Source organism: Dermacentor albipictus, chromosome 8, assembly GCF_038994185.2.
Source record: "Dermacentor albipictus isolate Rhodes 1998 colony chromosome 8, USDA_Dalb.pri_finalv2, whole genome shotgun sequence".
Classification (NCBI taxonomy): domain Eukaryota; kingdom Metazoa; phylum Arthropoda; class Arachnida; order Ixodida; family Ixodidae; genus Dermacentor; species Dermacentor albipictus.
In genome coordinates this window covers 135,666,881-135,690,551 of record NC_091828.1, presented here as the reverse complement: position 1 = coordinate 135,690,551, position 23,671 = coordinate 135,666,881, and the positions used below count along the sequence as shown (strand labels likewise).

Genomic DNA, 23,671 nt, shown 5'->3' with positions numbered 1-23,671 from the left:
TAGCTCGTTGCGTCGTCCTCAATTTCAGCAGAACCCTTTTCGTAAGCCTCCAGGTTTCTGCCCCATATGTGAGTACTGGTAACACACAGCTGTTATACACTTTCCTTTTGAGGGATAATGGCAACCTGCTGTTCATGATTTGAGAATGCCTGCCAAACGCACCCCAGCCCATTCTTATTCTCCTAATTATTTCCGTCTCATGATCTGGATCCGCCGTCACTACCTGCCCCAAGTAGGTGTATTCCCTCACTACTTCCAGTGCCTCGCTGCCTATTGTAAATTGCTGTTCTCTTCCGAGACTGTTAAACATTGCTTTAGTTTTCTGCAGATTAATTTTTAGACCCACTCTTCTGCTTTGCCTCTCCAGGTCAGTAAGCATGCATTGCAATTGGTCCCCTGAGTTACTAAGCAAGGCAATATCATCAGCGAATCGCAAGTTACTAAGGTACTCTCCATTAACTTTTATCCCCAATTCTTCCCAATCCAGGTCTCTGAATACCTCCTGTAAACATGCTGTGAATAGCATTGGAGAGATCGTATCTCCCTGCCTGACGCCTTTCTTTATTGGGATTTTGTTGCTTGCTTTATGGAGGACTACGGTGGCTGTGGAGCCGCTATAGATATCTTTCAGTATTTTTACATACGGCTCATCTACACCCTGATTCCGTAATGCCTCCATGACTGCTGAGGTTTCGACAGAATCAAACGCTTTCTCGTAATCACGAGAAAGCATTTGATTAATCACGAGAAAAACACTACCGGTACGATGTACCGGTAGTGTTTTTGGCTCCTCGGAAATTTTCTCGCATTTGTGCACACCTGTCTTCCGTAAAAAGGGCCGAGTGTATAAAAAACCACGTAAAGTGTTTCTTGAAAAGACGTTCCTCTGGCGTAGTGTGCAAGGTTCCTTTAGACTGCGGCAAGGTATACATTGGCCAAACTGGGCGTTGTATAAATGATCGCCTGCGAGACCATGTTCTATCAATCAAGAATGGGACAGGCTCGCATTTGTTGTATCACTGCAAAGTGTGCATCGTGTGAACCTTTGCTGGAAGACACATGCATATTATGAAAAAGTAAGGATACAGTGGCGTAGGAATTAGCACAGGCGCTTTATATCGAAAAGTTTGGTGGCCAGTGTATTAGCATTCGGTTGTCATCTCTTCACGAGAATGAGTTTAGTTTCCTGGCTGATAGAATATGATTACAAAGACGGTGCCGAATAAAACAACACATGAAGAAGGGGGACACGAGACAGCACGTAGGTGCAGCACGTTGTGCCTACGTGCTGTCTCGTGTTCCCCTTCTTCATGTGTTGTTTTATTCGTCGCCGTCTTTGTAATCATGCTTAACCAAGTAGCCCACCAACACATGCTCTGATAGGATATGATTGGGTTTGATTTCCATCTCATGTGACCTCACCCGTATGTGTTTCTGTTCGCATGCCTGAGGGTACATAACTGAAGCATTGGGAAAAATAAAAATTAATTGCGAGTCTGTGCCAGTCCGTGTCATTTATTCTGTTGTCAGTGTCTTAATTGTTGCGCCTAAAACCAATTCTAAAAATAATGTACCAACTAGCCTGACAGCAGACGTTACTCAATGTCTGTAACGTGTATATCGCAGTATGTGCCACCCCAAAGAGAATACTACGCCCAGGATGTCACGAGCCATGAACACATCTATTAGAGGACAGGTGTGAACAGACACACATGCAGAACTCTGCGGTATGTGTGTCTCTTTCCACTTGTCTTCTAATTGCTTTCTTGTTGGGTTAATTTCAACAATTAGCCCAACAAAAAATGCTCTTATGCAAACACACAACTAGATTGGTGGTGCCTGATTGTAATGGCCCCCATTAACATAATTTTTTTGCACTTGAAGTCAGTTAGAGAGGATGCATGGCTAGACATGTTTGCTCTTCCCTGGGAAACCAAAATGTCTCAACTAGTGAGAGCCTTGTTTGCATCAGTTGCCTTTACAACAGATCGAAAACATAATGGGCCATAAGAAGATAGTTCCACATTTACAGAGTGGTAACATCTCTGGTCTCTTGTGTTTATGTCATTTGCTCATTTATGAAAGCTCCTAAGCTCCGCTTTCAAAAACAATGGTGCATCTGTTGCTTTTAAAACACTAAACTATCAACTTAGCCAGACGTAATATTTGTCTTTAGTGTTATACATTTCAATGGGATTGAAAAGCCTCAAAGGCCACTGGCTTCATAGCCACCAAAAAGCGACATGTTTTCAAGCAGGTACCCGGTAATGGCTACAGATTGGCTAGCATGTAATACAGCAGCAGATGATAATAACTGTGCAGCTACACTACGTACCTGTTTCCTGGTGATCTTTATTTGTGGCCTGGCATGCTCGTACATCAGCAGAACAAGGGAGATGACAACACCGACAATGATGCCATACTGGAAGTTAAAAAGGGGACACAGTAGTTGGGATTGTTTTTAATTTCTTTTATTCATTTGAACATCCTGACAGTCTTGACTGCAATTACACAAGAAAAATTATAAATCTATCAATATGCGTGACAAATTTATATGCTTTGAACATGAAAATCTGCAAGGGAATATTAAGCTATAGAATAAAAATGTAAAGAATAACATGACCAACTGCAAAATCAAAAGCACTGTACAAAAGCCATCATTAGGGCCATATGATATTTAAGTTAGTTCATATATTTGCATACGCCTAAATTTTACATTGACATTAGCTAGCAGGCTGTTCACTTACAAGAGACCACAGCCAAAATGCAGTTACGAAGAAGAACCCTGCATACACAATGTCAGAGGCTTCAGCACGAATTTATATAAGTGTGTGCTGTTAGTCTTCAATCAAGTTGATCAACAGGCAACATCTGAACGCCAAATCAGGATTCTTCAACAGGTGACACCCATTGAAATGTCTTCATGATATCAAACAGAATCAGGTGAATTTGTTCTCGACTGTCAGCACTCAATGCCAACTCAAGAAAAAGTTCTGTGTAGCATTAACTGCATTGCTCAAGTTCTTTGAAAACTGTGATGGGACAGATCTGCGGCACACAGTCATTGCACAATGTCTTTGTGAGCATACCGCACTCACCTCCAAACCAAGGACAAATGACACGATGAAAGTTGCTGCAAAGGGAAGCAAGTCCACACCTGAAACAGATATTGCACATAATATAGTATAAATTATTTGTTTCATACAGCTGAACAAGTCAGTAAAGATTCGTTTCTGTGGACATCTTTGTACACACTTTCTTGAATTTTTTTAGCATTTGTTGTCGTCCTGGCTAGAGAAAAAAACATTTTGTGCTTTGAAATTTTGTTATAGAATGGCAGCACATAAGAAATATTCCAAGAAGGCTCTTATAAACTGCAGTCAATTACTGTCAAACATCAATAAAACAAACATGCATCTGACATCAAAGTAACTTTTTACATCCAATATTAACTATAGCTAGGAGTGTGAGAACAGTGATTTTTGAGGCCGAATTGAATACAAATAGAATAGTGCTAAGAGCGAATCGAATATCAAATAGTTTTCGAATAGTTTCTGAATAATGGATAGTCCTTATCCCAATTAATATAAAACAATGCTCACATCCCGGTATTCTTAATGTTGGCAAGTTTCTTTCGTTACATAGTACGTTATGGAGCATTTATTAACAGCACAAACAGAACATCAGGAGTGAATAAGTAATTTCTTCACATGCAAAGGGTTCTTCAGAAAGTGCGAATGATCACTTGACAGCCTGGAAAGTATGGCTACCTAACTGACGTAACCTGCTCCACTACACAATTTCTCACATTTTACGTCTATACTAAGCCTGCGGGGTGAAAATTTACTGCAATTTTGCTCCAAAATTATGTTTACTTGGGTGCAGTTGATGTATTGAAATATTTGAAAGTTATTCGAGAAATATTCGCATTTATGAATAGTGACTATTCAATCCAAAGACTTAGTCGAATAGGACACCATTTGATTCGTTATTTGAAAGTTTTGAAAATTCACATACCCCTAATTATAACTCATAAGCATGTATTTGCTGCATGGCAGTATCAGTGAGAAACATTTAAGATTTATGTTACATTCAAATACAGTCAACTTCCATTTATTTAATCTTGATGGTATTGACAAAACTGGTAAAGCTATCTGGCAGACAGAGTTAAAAGCAAACACATAAAATACATCTGAATGCACCACTGCTTCATTTGAAGTAGTTGCCTAAATTTATAAGATTTTGTCGTTCATAGCAAGAACAATGTGCACCTAAATCTATATTGCCAGATTTTATAATAAAAAAATGTAGCATGCGTCCGATTGTAACAATCACAAATTAAGTTAAACCTGTAAAGTTTATCTTCACAGAATGGAAGCTTATTTACACTTAATGTCCATCGTTGTCAATCTCAAACAGCCTTTTATCACTGTGTAAGGTGTCCTCCATGCAGTCCAGGGTTTGATATTTCATGGACGGGATAATGTAACAATTTTATTCCAATGCCATTCTTTGTTGCACTTTGTCAGCGGTCAGAGTGGCACTCTGCCCACGTTATCAACAGAATCAGCTGGCTGTGAACGATGGGTGATAAAAGTGGCACAGAATCGGGCAGAAGCAATTGCTACATTACACTAGTTAATATTTTTTTAACAGTTCTATAACCATTATGAAAAGTATGGTGGCCTATGCATAGACTAATCACTTTTCCAGTTCTGAACCAGGCTACAAAGGATGCATACAGAATACAGTGTAACTGCGGTTGTGCATCCCCCGATTTTGCGATGTTCTGGGGGTTCTATTGTAGTTGCAAACAGAATGTGAACAAAATCTTATGCTCTTAACCAATTTAAAAAAAGGGCTCATGTATTGAAAAGCAGGTTTAAAGGAGTAGTGGAACATACCTTCGACGCTATAAAAACTCTACCACATGCATCTTGCACATACTAAAGGGATTGTATTTAGCAAGTACTACAGTTGAGAACCTGCTATAGAACATTTTAATTCAATACTAAAATTGCCTCAGATAGATGGGCCTGGTGTCATTGACATCATCATGATGACATGACACAGAGCAAGGTTTGCTGACGCTGTGTAGCAGTTAGGCTGTATATGGCAGTGTGCTTCATAAAAAAGTTAACGAGCGGTGCATTTATTTATTTACTTACATATCTACAGCACCCAATGTTGGGCATTAGAGGAGGGGGGAAGAATATTATATATATGTACAAATACAGATGGTTGATAGTATAAAAGAATACATCTAATACATAGTAAAAAACATTATTAAAAATACAGTAATTAATACATTACACCTACGGTTATCATGAAACACAAGAGAAATAGATGTAATACATAATACAACACAATAATATAAAATACAGTGATTAAGGGAACATTATATTTGTGGTTAATATTGTAAGCCAAGAACAGAAAAGGTCAATCTCTTATTTTATCTATAGCAAAACAAGCTTTTGTACTAAACATATAAATGTCGTGAAAACAAATTTTCAAAACAGATGGCATTGTTGTGACAATTTCATGTGGCAGTTTACTCCAGTCATGTACAGCCTTGGAAAAGAAGGAATGCTTATGTAGGCTGATACGGCATTCATACTCTTGTACTTTTTGAGGATGATCTGTTCTGGGTGATATGTAACTTGGGTTCTTCTTGTACATGTCCCTACACAAACCAGTCTTGCCTGTGCAAATATTGAAGAAAAGCTTAAGTCGTAAATATTTACAATGATTCCCGAGAAGTGGCCGTCCAAAATTAACTCGTATTTGTGATGAGCTAAGAGTGAAATCACAGTTGGCAGTAATAAACTGGGCTGCGCATTTTTTAATGGATGTATTTGTTTCTGGGTTCCAGGCAGAGCAACTATACTCCGAGATCATGCGAACGTTTGTCAAATAAAGTGTTTCCTTAACCTTATGGGGAGCTCTCCAGAAATATCAGTTTAGAAAATTTAACATACGACTAGGCTTAGTCGCCACGCTCCCTATATGGTCGTTCGAAGAAAGATTATTTTTAAGAACTACCCCTAAGTTCTTATCACTGCTGACCCCAATCAACTTTTCAGTCTGTAGAAAGTAATTTGTGACACGCAGGACCCTGTTGTTAGTGAAGCGAACAACATTACACTTGGCAGAATTTAATTTCACGCTCCAGCTGTCCCATCACATGCACACTGCATGTATTACTTCTGGCAGCTCTCGAGAAGGAAGGGTTAGTTAACCGAGGGGCCCAGTTTTTATTGGTCATATCATAACAAGCCAACACTGACACCAAGGATAGCACAGGGGTAATTACTTGCGTTTAATAAATGAAATAAAGAAATGATGAATTAATGGAAATGAAAGTGGATGAAAAAACAACTTGCCACAGGTGGGGAACAATACCACAAACTTTGCATTACGCGTGCAATGCTCTACTAATTGAGCTACTGCTGCTCTGGTTCCCCATCCACTTTCTTGGGTATTTACGTTTCCTAGTAGAAACCTGGGAGTGTTAGCCAGCGCCACCACTCACAAACCTTGGCGGTGGATGTGGAACATCTTTTCTGCCGCAGGCGTCACAAGAACGTGATCTTTTTGGATGAAGGAAACCGGTCAATAAACCCACACATGCTACCCGAAGGCATCAATGTTGCCAGATTTCAGACCCTCGTTCGCGTGTGCCAGCCACAGTGATCACAGGAAAGAAACAAGCCAATGTATTGTAATGTCATGATGCATCCAGCTCCTGTATACCAAAATTGGCTCTCAGAAACAAGTAGTATGGCAGATTATACAGGACATTCTTTAAAGACTTAGCCCTTCGTTTTACACAAAAGATAAGGACAATTAAAAATGTGTCAGTACTCTTAAAGATAAGATGTTATGCTAAACGAATGCACACTCTGGAAGCTATGTGAAGCTCAGTTCTCATAAAATAGTTCATTAAATATTATAAAACTCTCCTGCAATGTGTTTTGTAGGATGGCAATTATACACGACTGCCCGGCAAATCAGAAGGATATGGCAGCCCCTACCAAGGGACCCAAGTGACCCACGCAGTCACAGACTAAACTGTCTCCAAGATCAACCAACATTTTATCACGCCATCTCCGGGATCAAACAAGTTTACTATCGCACTACCATCTGTAGGTAGTAGTGCCTGCCTGCCTGTACTCCATCAGAAAGAAGTCGGAGGAGAAAACACGCACGGTTTGTTCGCCACATGGCTGGCACATCCTGGTAGTGGACCATGAAAATGACCGCCGTGATGATGATGGCTGACAGAGATGCCTTGGGAATGTACTTGAAGTAGGGTGCCATGAACACCAGTGCCATGATGACGATGGCACCTGCACAAGTGGGGCAAAGCCCAGAGCAGGTGTCAATGTGCCCAGCTACAAGCTTTTGTAATGAGCTTGACGTCACACAGAGTATTATTGTAAAGGATGCATCTGGTGACTGCCTATGTTACAACTAGTGCATCTTGACAGTAGGCTGTAACACTGAATATTTTAAAAAGTGGTGTCCCACAAGGAAGACAGGGAACACTGTATTCATTCACATTATAACAATGCAAACAGTCAGCAGACTGTCACTATATGCACACCCTCATGCACTGCAGCAGCCTGCCAACTTTGTTGACACACTAGTGAGACAACCTACCAGACTATACCAATGGGTGGCTTACAGATCCAAGTTCATCTGATTTTATTGCAGGGTTAAACAGTTCCAGACTTTATACATAGCTTATTTGTTTTCCTTCGAGAAAACTTACAATTTATAAATTTGTAGTGAAAAATTGGGACTCCAAATAAAAATTTTATGACTATCAGTCGCTTAAATTTAACAATTTCTACTTCAGTCCATTTTGCAGTTGCCTAATATTTTGCATGTATTTGGTCAAGGAAATCCGAGCTGTGCCAGAGCTAAAGCTTCCTCTGAAGGGTTAACATTTTTGGCTTGGCAAACACTCACCTGTGAAGACTCCACCCATCGGGGTACGAACGCCACTGTTGTTGTTTATGGCCGTTCTGAAAAGTGCAAGTGCAAACAATACCTGAGCAAATGTACAGATAAGCAACAGCTGACAAAAGAGCACAGCAAAAATGGAAAGTTTCTGTAACAGATGTATGAGTGACAGTACCCTGTCTGCTGCTAGACGGAAGGGAATGCCACATTTTGTCTATTTCTAAACTCTTTGCATAGCTTGCCCATTGGGCATGGTTAGCCCGCTAACAACAGTTTGAAACGCCACTTTCGAGACCCTCCACGCCACTTATGGACACACTGCACTATCAGACATGAAGGACGAGAACTATATTTTTCTTCGCTAAGCAGTTAGTCCCCCCCCCCCCCCCATCTGACGGTGATTTTTTAATGCACTTCGAAGTTTTCGTGATCGTCAAAGTAGAAAGCAAAAATGGCTGGCTGCTATCGATATTTTGAAACGCCGCTTTCGAGGCCTTCCGTGTCACTCATGGATGCTGCACCATAGGACATAAAGGAGGATAGCTATATTCTTGTTTTCTTAACAGTTCACTTTTTCCCCGCCAGGCGTTAATTTTTGAACGCACTCTGAAGTTTCGCAATCGTCAAAGTAGAAAGCAAAAATGGCTGCCTCCAGGAGCGGCGAGCGCGCTTCAAAAGATCACAAATCTGCCATTTTGCTCTGTCTGCGGCTGATTTTATCGGTAGACCGGAGCAGCAACGAGTCTTTGGATGCTGCCTTTTCATCAGACTTTGACTCCGAGAGCAACGAAGATGCAAGCCAGCCCGGGACATCGGCAGCCGCAGCGCGGCAAGCCAAAGTACAGTGCTTGCAGATAAATTCTTGTAGTGAAATATCTATTCAATAAAAATCACAATTAGTTAGGAAATAGTATCTCATCCTCATCAGCTTGGTTATGCCCACTGCAGGGCCAAGGCCTCTCCCATACTTCTCCAACTACCCCGGTCATGTACTAATTGTGGCCATGTTGTCCCTGCAAACTTCTTAATCTCGTCCGCCCACCTAAAGCGGGAGACACATGGTGCGATTTTGGGTGCGATCGGTCCTACGACCATTCGCATCGGCAGCCGCACTCAACAGGTTCTCAACCAAATCCGCCGCACGCGGCGCCGAATCGCACGCCGCGCATGCGACCAGCTTGCTGAATATTCTCGTGTGACTGCCGCATCGGTCGGGCGACCGCAGCCAATGACAGCGCAGGTAGCGCGAACGTCACGGCCACGTCATAGACCCGAAGGGGCGGAGCCGGCGAGCGAGCGCCTCGCCGCTCCGATCATGTCTGTTTTTATGCGAAGCATACTACGAGAGCTCAACCCAGCTCCTCAGGCGCGGCGGTGTCGCCTTCAATACCACGTGACACCGTGACGTCACGACAGCGGAGAAACGGGGCTCCAACTCGCGGCGTCGCGGCGGTATGTAAGCAGCTGCGCTTGCCTCTGCTAGACACTCACGAGGTGAGATGCCTCCTGGAGACAGAGCTGCTCGTTGGAATGAGAAGCGAAGGTTGCGGCGTGCTACAGAGACTGATTTTCTAGGTGGCTTTGGCTCAACTCTTGCAAGATGGGCTGTGTGGGAATCGAACCAGGGTCTCCGGAGTGTGAGACGGAGACGCTACGACTGAGCCACGAGTACGATGCTTCAAAGCGGTACAAAAGCGCCTCTAGTGAATGCGGTGTTGCCTTAGAAACGAGCTGTTTCTAAGGCTCAGGCGTGCGTCGCTTGCTCAGGCGCACATTTCGTTGCCGCGCCGAACGCTGCGTTGCTCGACGCTCACCGCGTCCAATGCGGGGCGCGTAGTCGCTGCGCCGTAGCCCGTTGTCTTACACCCCTTGGCGGGTCGACGGGAACGCTATCGCGTTCCACTCTTGAAGGCGAAGCAGAGTAACGCATGAGTTGTTTCTTTGACTAGCCGAACCAAATATAGCCAAGCAACAGCAGTTCACCAGGCTAAACAGCGGTTCAACAACTAAAATAAAGGCTAGTATGCTTCGCATCCTGGGCTTAACCTTAGCTAAGCCACAGCCATTTTTTTTTCTCCCTGGTCGAAACGAGGGCCTCTTTCGCCGCTGACGGCGGCACATAAATAAGCTGCAATTTGTTTCTGACACGAAGTAACTTATAGAATTAAGTGGCCTCGAAAGAGTGCATGTTATAAAACGCTGTGCGATATAGTAAATCGTTGGCGTGATTTCTAATCGGACGCGGTCAGCGCAGACGTGCCAGCAATCGTCTATACGAAGCGGCTCGCCTGACTGGCGTGTTTACTTATCGCTACTAACGGCACCGAGAAAACTAACTGTATTTTCACTTAAGAGAAACATAAATGTTCAGGCATTGATTGTGCTGATCAATTTAGGCGCTTTATTACGAGCTGCGGACGCATCGGCAAGGGCCCTCGGCCTCGGATAGACGGCCGGCGAGCTAGGCCTACACAGTCTCCCAGCGATCGCAAGCTCGCCTGGCATGCTCGTTCGCTTCCGTTGGCGCCAATGAAATCAAATGTGCTGCAATTTAAGCATGAGATAACTGTGTACATGTTGTGCCGACTAACATAGGCGCTTCCTTACTGCAAGCGATCATGTCACAAGCGCCACCGGTGTCGGATTCGATGGCCCAGCGAACTATGCCTGCCGGCTCCTAGCCATCGGCGGCTGTCAACGGAGCCGTTACTGCTAACGCGGCCTTGCGGAAACACGTCTACAGTGCTCGCATACACGTGTTTATATTGTCATCGTTTGTTTCAAACAAGAGAGCTGTGCAAATACGTTTGCTTTCACTTTCTGTTCGAAGTTATGCAGCATTCCGAACTTCCACGCAGGGGCGCCGGTTCTGGGCGGAGCTAACCGCCGCACGGTCATTCGTACCATGTGTCCCGAATCGCCGCATGCGGCAAGTCGCACACGACGCGCCGTACGACAGATCGCACGGAAAATCGCACCATGTGTCTCCCGCTTAACTTTCTGCTGCCCTCTGCTACGCTTCCCTTCCCTTGGAATCCATTCCGTAACTCTTAATGACCATCGGTTATCTTCCCTCCTCATTACGTGTCCTGCCCATGCCCATTTCTTTTTCTTGATTTCAACTAAGATATCACTAACTCGCATTTGTTCCCTCACCCAATCTGCTCTTTTCTTATCCCTTAACGTTACACCTATCATTCTTCCATAGCTTGTTGCATCGTCCTCAATTTAAGTAGAACTCTTCGTAAGCCTCCAGGTTTCTGCCCCGTACGTAAGTACTGGTAAGACACAGCTGTTATAAACTTTTCTCTTGAGGGATAATGGCAACCTGCTGTTCATGATCTGAGAATGCCTGCCAAACGCACCCCAGCCCATTCTTATTCTTCTGATTATTTCAGTCTCATGATCCGGATCCGCAGTCACTACCTGTCCTAGTGTCTATAGACAACAATACATTTTGTAGCTCTCAATAGTTTTGTTACATCTTTATTTTTAGTAGATACAAGCATGTTTTTACAAACTTTGTTCAATTTTACCCCACAATCTTGATTCTGGCAATTTATATCTTTCTTTATGACAAAAATCTCATTAATAAAGCTTTAATGCATGAAAAGTGCATTCATTCTGCTTTTTGTTTATGTTTTACACAAAATATTGAATGGAGTCGTTTCTTCAGGAAACAAATTTGGCGTAACCTACAAGAAACACCTATTTTCCCCATGGTAGGGAAAGAGTTAACAGTGAAGCTGTACAGGGAAGTTCCGCAACACATTTAGTGTGGTTGCCAGCAGAAGTGGCAGTGTGTGGCAGTGTAGTCTGAGTCAAGGAAGCCTTATAGGCCTTACAAACGCATTATACAGAATAGAGTTGGGGCAGTAGAACCAGCAAGGCATACAGGAACATGTATCGGATATACAGTTAAACCTCGGTATAACAAAGTCAGTGAAATCAGCAATTTGCTTCGTTACATCGAAATTTCGTTCTATTGATATTAGACCTTTTATGCAAATAACTACAGTCGCTGATCGATTTTTCTTACACGGAAAGGGACTGCAGAATTTTCCGAATTATCGGGCCATTGAACAAAGCAAATTTCAAGGAAAAAACAATTCATTTTGATAAATTTGGGAGGCGGCAACGAATGATACGGTCGCATGCCATATATGTCGACGATATCTTCTCGGCGATACGAATTAAGCGATGCCAGCCACGCTTTCACATGCACTCCGCCTCCGTGGCTGATAGCATCACCCATACTGGAACGGCACTATCAAAAAAAGTGCCCGCAGTGGGGAGCGAATGCTCTGTATGCTTGTCGCTTCAATGGGACACCGAAGCTTGAGATTACGCAACCATCAATACTAAATGTGCGATCAGACAGCTTACATGGTGCTATGCCGTGTTGGCATGCCCACTCTTTGCATACGCTGCAGATTACCTCTAAAGCAGGGTGTGCGGCTGTGTATGCGCTCAGCCACCCTTACAGCCATGCACAGCCATGGCCGAGATGCATGCCAACTTATCCCTCGCTTCCTCGCGCGCGCTTGATCACGTTGCCACAAGCTAGCTCCTTTTCACTTCTTTCCTTTTGCTCGCACGAGAAGGCGGAACTCGTGAAGCCACTATCTTTCTTCTCTCATTTTCACTTTCACTTGCACCTAAAGCACACAGTGCGCGGGGTGCGATGGGATCTTATCGCACTTAGACTTTACACAAAACATGATGTGGCTCCACTTTGGGAGTCGCTCTTGTTGCGGAGCGGCGATTTTATAGGTGTGTTCGCAAACATATGCTTGTAATTCGATCATTTGACCATCTGCGTCCACGGAAGTTTCTATTTATTGTACCGGCACTCCTTTGTGCAGCAGTGAAATTTCATTATATTGAAATGGCATACTAACACTTCGTTATACTGAGGCTCTAAATACATGGTGTTCTAAGGACAAAAGGCTATGAAAAGTTAAATACTCTGTTACATCGAAAATTTCGTTACATTGAAATTTGTTATATTGAGGTTTAACTGTAGTAGCAGAGAGTATACTAGTAGTACTAAGTTCAGATGTGGTGAACCAGTTGAAAAGACGCTCTCAAGTATGGATAATGGACTGCATGACATAGAGCTAAGTGTCTGCAAATTCTCAGGTAGACGTTGTTCAATGGCACTCTTCCGAAGGGTGTGACAACTCCCTCATGCAGCTTCAGTGTTGTTGATGCATGCATTTCTTTTTCTGTTGATTTCAATTTTTAAGGCCAACTACAACAAAATTTTTGATTTATCTGTTTTATTATACGCAAATATACTCATGCTCTCCGACAGGAGCGAGTAGCCAGTGCATGAGCGATCGGTGGCATCCATTTTTTATTCCTTTACAAACGGGGCAGCCAGCAGCTATTCAGAAGAAAATTCAGTTTTGTTCAGCATATTAATGCATCTTTAATGTGTACATGTCACTTTGACGTGGTGAGTTTTTGCGGTTTTGTGACGTCGCGTGACAGGCAGGTGAAGTGGGTGCAGCCCGAAATCTTTCGATCAATAGCCAAGGGTTAATGGCGAAAATGCGTCGAATCAGAAGTGACTATTTTTATTTTGTTCAGTCAAATCATGCATAATCAGTGTGTACACGTCATATCAGATGGTGAACTATTGCGGTTTTCGTGACGTCGCGTGACAGACAGGTGAAGTGGAGGTGGTCGAAAAAAGTTTTTGACCAATCACGGAGGGCCGATTGCAAAATTGGAATAGAAAAGTTTGGTCTAGTGTTTACGTTATAGCGCCCCAGTCCTCTTCGTTGCCCTGTTAACTAAAATGCCCACACATGTGACAAGAAAAAAGCAACTGATGCCCGAATAAAAAAAAAAAATGTTACCCAAGTGTAAGCTTTATTAAACTATGAGGTACTACTTAAGTGAGTTCCAAGTTAAGTGTGACATTAGAAACAGCAACACTACAGGCAAGCCACTGCAAATATTGTCTCTGCAAACACGCTTACCTGGAAAAGCTTCCTGTTCCGGGGTACGCACTCACAAAGGACCCCATGAGGTTACATATACCTGGAAGGGCAAAAACAACTCTTATCAAGGCACTGAGCTCTCAAAGCCTATTTACATGCACACTAATATGAACTACGTCATCATGATCAGCCTAATTTAAAGACTACTGTGGGATGAAGGTTTCCCCTGTGATTTCCAATTACCCCTCATCTTGCACTAGCTGTTTTCAGCTTGTGCCTGCAAATTTCCCAACTTCAACACACCACCTCATTCTTTGCTGTCCTCAACTGTGTTTCCCTTCCTTTGGCACCCATTCTATATTTAACTTCAATAGACCACTGGTTATATGCCTTACACATTACATGGCCTGCCCAAATCCAGCCCAAATCCATTTTGTTTTTCTCTTAAACGAGAATATCGGCTACACTCGTTTGCTCTCTGATCCACTTCACTCTCTCCCTTTCTCTTAACGTTATACCTACTATTTTTCATTTTGTCACTCGTTGCGTGGTCCTTAACATCAAGCCTCGTTGTTAACCTCCAAGTTTCTACCCAATATGTTAGTACCAGTAGAAAGCAATAATTATATATTTTTCTTATGTTAGCTACATAAGTCACAAAATATTACAGCCAAAACTCGTTATAACGAAGACACATTCAATACAAAGATACATTCATTATTATTCAACATTTTTTATGATAGTAAGCATTTAGAAGCGCTCGGCATGTTATGTAACGGCCGAGTGGAGCGAGTGCGGGCACCAACAACAACCACTGTCTTCTTCTTCTGCTGGCGCCCGTATTCGTCACTACGTACAATCACTCCCCAGCGAAAAAGGAGCCATCCTGGCTACCTATGGAACAGGGAGCAGTGGTGGGTTGTAGTGTGGCTTCAGTTGGTCAACATGAACAGTTTCGCGTCCGCGACGCCGTTGGTCCGTAGATGAATAGGCTCATGGCTGAATGGCTGAATAGGCTCAATGGCGCAGTTTACCGGGGACGTCTGTTGTTGAACCCGGTAAGGGCCGTCATACTTTGAGCTCAACTTTGTACAAAGGCTGGGAGTAAAGGAGGGAACGTGGAGCCATACCAGAGTTCTAGGTGAGTACGATGGAAAGACCAAGCTTGCATCATGACCATGTTTCTGGCTGGACTGGTCTAGCGTGGTAAGTGAGCGTGCAATCTGACGACATTCTTCCGCATAAGTGGCGGCTTCGGATAAAGTAATAGATTCGGAAGCGTCGGGGCGATACAAAAAAAATCTTGTCTATATACGAGGAAGGTTCGCGGCCATAAAGAAGAAAGAAGGTAGAGAATCCTGTGGTAGACTGAGTGGTGCTATTGCAAGCATACATAATAAAGGAAAGGATGTGGCTCCAATTAGTGTGGTCAGCGGAAACGTACATGGCGAGCATGTTGCTGAGAGTATGATTGAAGCGTTCAGTCATGCCACTGGTTTGTGGATGATAGCCGCTTGTAGTTCTGTGGACAATGTTCCATTCGCAAAGGTGAGCTTCTACAGCTTCAGAGAGGAATGAACGACCACGGTCACTCAGTAGCTCGCGAGGCGCACTGTGTCAAAGAAAGAGGTTACGAAGGATGAACAAGCCGACCTCACATGCTCGCCAGGAGTGCTGAAGTTTCAGCGTATTGTGTGAGGTGGCCCACGGCAACGATCACCCAGCGGTTGCCATCACGGGTGTATACGGTAGAGGGCCGTACAAATCAATGCCAATACGGTCGAAAGGCTCGGAGGGACAAGGTAATGGTTGGAGCGGCCCTGTTATTTTGTGGGGTGGGCTCTTGCAGCATTGGCACTTGGAGCACGAGTAGACGTAATGCCGAACGAAGCAGTACATTCCTTGCCAGTAGTACTGAATCCGTACGCGCGCATACATCTTTAGTACATCGCCATGGGCGCATTGCGGATCCGCATGAAAAGAGGCACAGATGTCGGAACATAGATGGCGAGGAATCACTAGCAACCATTTACGGCCATCAGGTAGGTAGTTGCGGTGATACAGGAGCCCTTTGCAGATTGCAAAGTGGCGAGCAGTGCGCCGAAGCGAGCGGTCGCTGGTGCATGGTGAGGGCTGAGATTCTCTAGAAGAGAGGCTATCCAAGGATCCTAGCATTGCTCTGCTGGCATGCCGTCGAATGTAAGAGCCAAAGAATCGTAGCTGGAGACAAACTGAGCACACGGGGAGTGGTAAGTGTGAAAGTGCGTCGGCATCTGAATGCTTACGGCCTGACCGGTAGACTGCACGGATGTCATAGTTCTGTAGACAAAGCGCCCAATGAGCCAGGCGACCAGATGGGTCTTTTAATGACGACAACCAGCACAGGGCGTGGTGATCAGTCACGCCATAGAATGGACAGCCATATAAGTAAGGTCGAAATTTGGTGATTGCCCAAACGATTGCAAGACATTCTTGTTCAGTGACCGAATAGTTCGTTTACACTTTGGTGAGAGTGTGGTTGGCGTAGGAGATGATGTACTCTTCGAAGCCAGACTTACACTGGGCAAAAATAACGCCGTGGCCTACTCCACTAGCGTCCGTGTGGATTTCTGTAGGAGCTTCAGGGTCAAAGTGGCGTAGAATAGGTGGGGATATCAGAAGATGGCGTAACGTGGCAAACGCATCTTCGCAGTGTACGGTAGAGGCATCTCGGCATGGTCTACCACTTGGTAGACCATGCCGAGATGCCTTGGCTGTTGGCAAGCGGCTGTGTTAAGCAGGCTGTTACGGACGCAAAATTACGCACGAATTGGCGAAAGTGGGAACACAGGCCTAAAAAGCCACGGAGTTCTTGCAGCTTAGACAGCCTGTGGAACTCAACGACGGCGTGAAGCTTTGCAGGGTCGGGAAGGACATCGTCCTTGCTGACAACATGGCCTAGGATGGTAAGCCGGCAGGCGGCAAAGTGGCACTTCTTCAAGTTAAGCTGCAGCCCAGCATCTGAAAGGCAAGTCAGGACGCTTGCGAGGCGGGTCAGATGGGAGCCAAAGTCTTTCGAAAAGACTACGACGTCACCCAGGTAGCAAAGACACGTGTGCCATTTGAGGCCTCTAAGAACGTTGTGCATGAGATGTTCGAAGGTGGCAGGTGCATTACACAGGCTGAACGGCACCACATTAAACTCATATAGACTGCCTGGGGTTACAAACGCAGCCTTGGGATGATCAGTTTCACTCATAGGAACCTGCCAGGACCCAGATCGAAGGTATAAAGAGGAAAAGAACTCTGCTTCTTGCAAGCAGTTGAGAGCGTTAACAATTGTGGGCAGCGGACAAACATCTTTTCGTGTGATCTTGTTAAGGCACCTATAATCAAAGCAAAATCTGATGCTACCATCCTTTTTCTTCACCAGCACAACTGGGGAGGCCCAAGGGCTGTGTGAGGGTTGAATAATGCCACGATGAAGCATGTTGTTGACTTGTTCATCAATGACACAGCGTTCAGTGTGAGAAACCCTGTATGGACGCTGACGTAGGGGTGCATGGGTGCCGGTGTCAATGTTGTGAATGATGGTGGATGTGTGGCCTAAAGAAGATAGCTTATTATCGAACAACATCCGAAAGTGGTCGAGGAGCTCCAAGAGTTGGGTATACTGAGCAGGCGAGAGTTTGGCATCAATTGACGGAAGGAAGACCTCCGAGGATGAATCGGTGGTGGTAACAGGAGTAATGTTGTCGATGAGAAGATTTAAAGTGTCATCAAGCAGTTCAGTAGAGCACACGGAATCAATATTGTGAAGCCGACCAATACATTCACCACGAAACAAAGTGGCTGGTGAAGAAAACAGATTTGTGACATAAATGGCGCTGCACAAGTTTTTGATTGCAGGAAGTGCAAAAGGGAGGAGGAAGTTTTTGCGAGAGGTGAAGGCTTCGTAGGGAGCATAGTTGCAAGAAAGTGGCACAAAAACAGAAGACAAAGGAGGTACGTCAGTGTCCGCGGCGACGACCAGTCGAGAAGAAGGTGGCTTGTCAGATGAGGCATCACACATCAGCAATAACTCAAGTTCGGCACGCGCACAGTCGACAACGGCATGGTTAGTAGCCAAGAAAGTCCCAACCCAAAATACCATCATGTGTACATAATGAAAAAACGACAAATTTGACTACGTACAAAATGTCCCGAATGACAAAGCAAGCTGCTCATGCCACTGAAGGTTGAATGTGGTGGGCGGTTGCGGTACGCAGGGAGATGTCGGAAAGCGGAATCGTTATCTTTTTTTAACTTGTGGCATAGTTCTCCGCTAAGAACAGACACAGCGGCTCCAGTATCGACGAGTGCTTACACAGAAACACCTTCGATATTCAGTTATTTCGTTCGCAGGTAGAAATCGAGGCCTTAAAGTTGTCGAAACGAGCGCAGTTCTTGCCTCCAGAACTGTGATGGCTAGTTTTTAGCTTGAATTGGTCGGGGGCAACAGACCATCGGGGAAAGTGAATGGCGACATGGTGAGGGCGACTGACGTGTGTTGTAGCTACATCGAGTCGGTGAGCAGGTGTTCATCATTGAGTGGGAGGAGATCGGGTGCAGTGGCTCAGGATGTAAGTAGCCTTGATTTTCTGCACCCGCATTAGGACGGAAGTCATGACAACAACAGAAATGTGCGACATGCCCAGGTAGACAATAGAAGTAGCAGATAAGCCAAGTATTAGGGGATGGCGAAAAGGTGGAGGTCTGGGTGGACAGGCGCACGCGCAGGGCAGAAGTCATTCGCAGGTCGACCAGGCTCCGTGCCGAGTGGCACTGCTGCTGATTGCCTGCGTGCGACTTCAGCATAGGTCAAAGGAGTGGAAACAGGCGGATTCTGGTAGGTGGTTGGTATCACCTCAGAAATTTGTTCCTGTATGGCTTGCCGTAGCGCCAGAGCAAGCGCCTGTGCGGACTCCAGAACGCAGGGAACAAGAAACAACTGTCGGGCCACTTCCTCTCGGACAAACTGCTGGATTTGCTGCATTAACATTGTGGTGTCAGTAGAAACGATGGCCACAGTTAATACTGACATGTTGGCCGTGTCAGACCTCGGCAGGCGTGTAGAAATTCACTGTTTCCACAATTCGTCATAGCTCTGGCAGTAACCCACCGTGGTTGCTCAGTGGCTATGGTGTTAGGCTGCTGAGCACGAGGTCGCGGGATCGAATCCCGGCCACGGCGGCCGCATTTCGATGGGGGCGAAATGCGAAGACACCCGTGTACTTAGATTTAGGTGCACGTTAAAGAACCCCAGGTGGTGAAAATTTCCGGAGTCCCCCACTACGGCGTGCCTCATAATCAGAAAGTGGTTTTGGCACGTAAAACCCCATATATTATTTAGCTCTGGCAGTACTGAATGACGTGTGTGACAGTTTGGGTATTTTTTGGCAATGAGCATCTGGAAGGCGTCGTCCTCAATCCCCTTCATGACGTGTCTGATTTTATCAGCTTCGGACATAGCAGGATCGATGCGACGGCAGAGGTTGGCAATATCCTAAATGTAGGACATAAAGTTCTCGCCGCATTTCTGGGCACTACCGCGTAAGCGCTGTTCTGCACGGAGCTTGCAAACAGCGGGTTGGTCGAAAACTTCTGCGAAGCTCGTTTTAAAGGAAAACCAGTTGGCAATATCAGCTTCGTGGTTGTGGAACCACAGCTGCGCCACGCTCGCCAGGTAAAAGTTGACGTTGCTCAGTTCGTCGCTGTCATCCCACTTATTGTGGCGCTAACCCGCTCATACAAATTGAGCCAGTCCTCGACGTCGTGCTCGTCGTTGCCATTACTGGGCCTCGCTGTCTCAGTACTCCTGAGCAAGCGACCACCGGTGGTGCGGCAGCACCTTGCTGCGACACGTTGGTAGGCATTGCCGAGGCTGGGGGTGGAGTCCGGGTACGGAGTTCCAGGATGAAAAATGGAACCAGCACGCTCCACAAATTGATAGTATGCGTTTAGATGCGCTCAGCATTTTATATTAATGGAGAGAGACAGGCAACAGCCGAGGGGAGCGAGCTCGGGCACCAACAACAACCACCTTCTTCTTCGTCTTTTGCTGATGCCCATATTTGTCACTACAGTTATACAATTATAGTACTGCATTTACCAAGTTCTAACACTTACTTTTTGTGGAAAAATTCACTGAAAGGTATAGGCACATTAGAATTGAGTAGAAGAACAAAATTGCAATAGTGACTATTTACTGTGGCATTAAAAATTGCTGTAAGGCATAAACCGATCCGGTCGACGTATAACTGCATGCTGTAGGACTGTGGTAGCTGTGGCTTGGATGACACTGAAGACGAGATGCTCTGGCCTGTTGATAATGATAAGGGGGCCTCAGTGATGCCCAGAGTCCACTGTGGCTCAGATACAATAAATTCCCTTTCTCAAATTGGAGGTACTTGTTTCCCAACTCAAGATATTTGTTAGACATTTTGCTGGGTGTCTACCAAGTTGACATTTCCAAATTCCCCGAGTTTTCCAGGTTTTCCAAGAGTGCCTTTGCAAAATTCCCTGAGTAATGCAGAACTATGTTTTACGTCAAGACGGGCTGGAACTATATCGCCTGATGCTGTCACTCTTTAGTAAGCATATAAACTTTTTTTTTTTAAAAGAGCCGACTTAATCGAATTTGAATACTAAGAAGTAGTGTTTATGTTATTCAAAAAAAGAGTAGAAGGGAGGGGTTAGTAAAATGCACAGCAAATAAAATGTCTTCGAAATAAATTGCAAATCGAGTCAGACATTCTCAAATACAAATAAAAAGGAGATGTATACAAAAGCAAATATTTTCGAATATGAGATATTTATATCAACTGATAGCAAGCTTAGTGGTATGATGCCCGAACTTTGTCACAATTGAGATTCTCTCTGAACAGCTCATAAGTCAACCTCAACTGTCCTGACATACTCTCAGCCCACGCACGATGCCTCAGTGTTGTGTTTCCCTGCTTTAAAGAGTTTATTTTGGTTTGGATGAGGGACATCTGCATCTCGGCGTCAGCCAACACTTTTGTTTTTTGATCTCAAGCTCCTTCAAAGACGTGGCGGCAAGCTTCTTTTCCCATTAATTCCTCGGTGCGTTGGTCCTTTCTGTTCTCATCCTCCTTCCGCCACGCATTCGCTCCACGGACAATTTGAAGCATCCTCTTGGTCAGTTGTACAGTCAACGTGCCATTCTTGGTCTCCCTAGAGGCCGCAAAAACATCCGAAAAATCGGCCAGTTGGAAAAAATAAATGCATGCCATTTACTGCCCTTAAGGGCTCAATCCGTCACAGGCACATTCAAAAATGCTCTGCAAACCTGTCGGTACACTTATTAGGCGTATTGGTGCTCGTACTGTGACAGGAAATACTGGGTGCACGCATGTGTAATTAAGGAATACATATTGTGTCCCATGGCAATAGCCCCTTCCCACGCTTATTGTGCTTTATTGCAATATTTCTGCTTATGCTTCACCAAGTAACATTTCTGTACAGAGGCGAAGCTGACTTTCGGGCACCAGCATTTTGCAACGCACTGTGCTTTATATGCTTCTAAGCCAATCGCAAGTACCACAAGGGCAGAGTGCATGCCATTGCTGACAGCAGCGAATTATTTCAGCAAAAAACGCAGCACCCAGCGCCAAGAAGCTTCATAGCGAACGTCAAAGCAGCTAGGCCTAGCGTTTCCGCAATGGTGGCTACGGCTGCCAGCGAATCTGCGTGCGAGAGCGCCGGTTCGAGGCGATGAGGTAATCAAAATGGCAGCGGTGATGGCTTTGATTATTGCCGTTTCGGACCTGCGGTCACGGCAATATGCCCAGAAAATCGGACTGTGAAGAGTTCTTGCATCCGGAATTTCAGATGTTCTAATACATTGACTCTATGGGCTACGTGGTGGTGCCGCGAAGCCGTCCAAATTATCAGGAATCCGGAAAGTCGGTCGTTGACTGTGCACCGACAGCTCCTGCAGCCGACGACAGGGCGTCAAAGACTATTCATTACGATTCCTGCCTGTTACTCAAGCCAGCATTACCGAGACTTTCGACCCTTTCAATAAAATTACAGTTAATTTTCCCTGATAGAGGCATAAATTCCCTGAGTTTTCCCTGAGTTTTTCCAGACTACTAAAAATCGCTGAGAATTCCTGGTTTTCCAGGTTTTCCCAGTGGGTAGACACCTTGCATTGACATTTGTGAGATCTATTTTAGATGTAGTTCATTGCACTGATGTTGGTTTTATTGAGATTCGGCTGTGTTAGTGTAGTGCAAGCACATATAACTTATGGTTTCAAACATTTATTTCTTTAAAACACATATAGCAACATCAGTGTACCTTTTTGCTACTTGGAAAATAAACTACAAGAAACGGAGAACAAATTGGTTCCATCAGTTGATACCCTAAATTCAAGCTATAGTCTTCATGCAACCTATAATTTCACACAAAATGCTGTTGCTGTCATTTTTAAGAATACAGTCAATGACCGATTTTCCGAACATCTGATTTTTCGGACGACTTCATGGCACCGCTACAGTGCCCCATAGAGTAAATGCATAAGTACGTCAGAAATTGTGGATGCATAAACCCTTCGCCATCTGATTTTCCGGACTTTCTGCCATGACCGCATGTCCGAAACGGCATTGATTGAAGCCGTTGACCGCTGCCATTTTGATTATCTGGCCACCTCAAACAGGCGCTCTCGCATGCAGATTTGTTGCAGCCATAGGCACCACTATAGAGTTTCTCACAATGTACTGGACAGAACTCTGGCGCTGCAGTCATTGACCCACCAATGGAATGATGGGAAGTACATGCATTTGTCTGATCTTCGTGCTTGTGGATTCAGACGTTCTTGTGGCTTTGTTTATTAGGCTTTATATGCCTTCATTGTTGTACATTTCAGAGAAATCTACACTCTTTGAAGTGAAGAAGACGCTGCAAACATGTACGATCGCTACTAATTGCTACGATTGAGCTTGTAGAGGTGGCCAAATAAAAACGTGCCAAGCATCTCAAGGCACTGGCATGCCCGTGATAAATTCAAAAGGGCATTTCGCATTGCTTGTCAATGCATGCATCCGTAGTGTAATGGTTTCAACATCAGGCTTCTGTGCTAGAGGTCCTGTGTTCGAATCTTGCAGTCGGACAATTTTGATAATGTTTATTTAATTATTTATTATACAGTGCACTAGTGAAAATGAGAAGTTTACAAAGTCACGAAGCCATTTGAAGCCAGAAGGACGAAGTTTAGGCAAATCCATGTATCCCATAACTCCCATGCTGGGTCAATGGCTTCCATTGCAGCTCCCTCAGGCACTAGCACCAGAGTTCCCTCTAGCAATTATTGTACAAAACCCTATGGCCACCACCGTGGCAACACTAGGCCCAGCTACCTCGACGCTTGCTAGCAAACTTCTCGCTGTTCCGTGCTGTGCTTTTAATTCAACCAATTTGCCGCTTTTAGCAATGGCGCTGACTCCGCCCTTGTAATCCTCGCCAATAGCTTCGAAGCTTAGAAAGCATGATGCGTTGCATAATACCGGTTCCTGAAAGACAGCTTTGCCTCACGACAACAGTGTTATGAAGCATACGCAGAGCATTGTGGAGAAGCATATCAAAAGTGGGATGAGGCAATCTGCCTTTTTCATGTTCCTGTGCTGCCCTCTACCGCACACCACTGGAGATGTCTTGGACGGGTGCCAGGGCCTTCGCCGGTTGATTTGTGTACCTGTGCCATGTTGAGT

At 44.8% G+C, this 23,671-nt stretch overlaps 1 protein-coding gene across 8 annotated transcripts in view; it reads right to left on the bottom strand.

Annotated features, from left to right (window-relative positions):
- Nucleotides 1-23,671, bottom strand: part of LOC139049193 (sodium-independent sulfate anion transporter-like) — a 492,963-nt gene that overhangs the window by 76,093 nt on the left and 393,199 nt on the right. For all 8 annotated transcript variants that reach the window (XM_070524550.1, XM_070524548.1, XM_070524556.1 and 5 more), the window contains exons 11-15: nt 13,959-14,019; nt 7,975-8,030; nt 7,209-7,349; nt 3,099-3,157; nt 2,336-2,422 (exon numbers count right to left, since the gene is read on the bottom strand). In XM_070524550.1, coding sequence (XP_070380651.1) covers nt 2,336-2,422; nt 3,099-3,157; nt 7,209-7,349; nt 7,975-8,030; nt 13,959-14,019 — 404 coding nt within the window. The remainder of the gene's footprint in view (nt 1-2,335; nt 2,423-3,098; nt 3,158-7,208; nt 7,350-7,974; nt 8,031-13,958; nt 14,020-23,671) is intronic.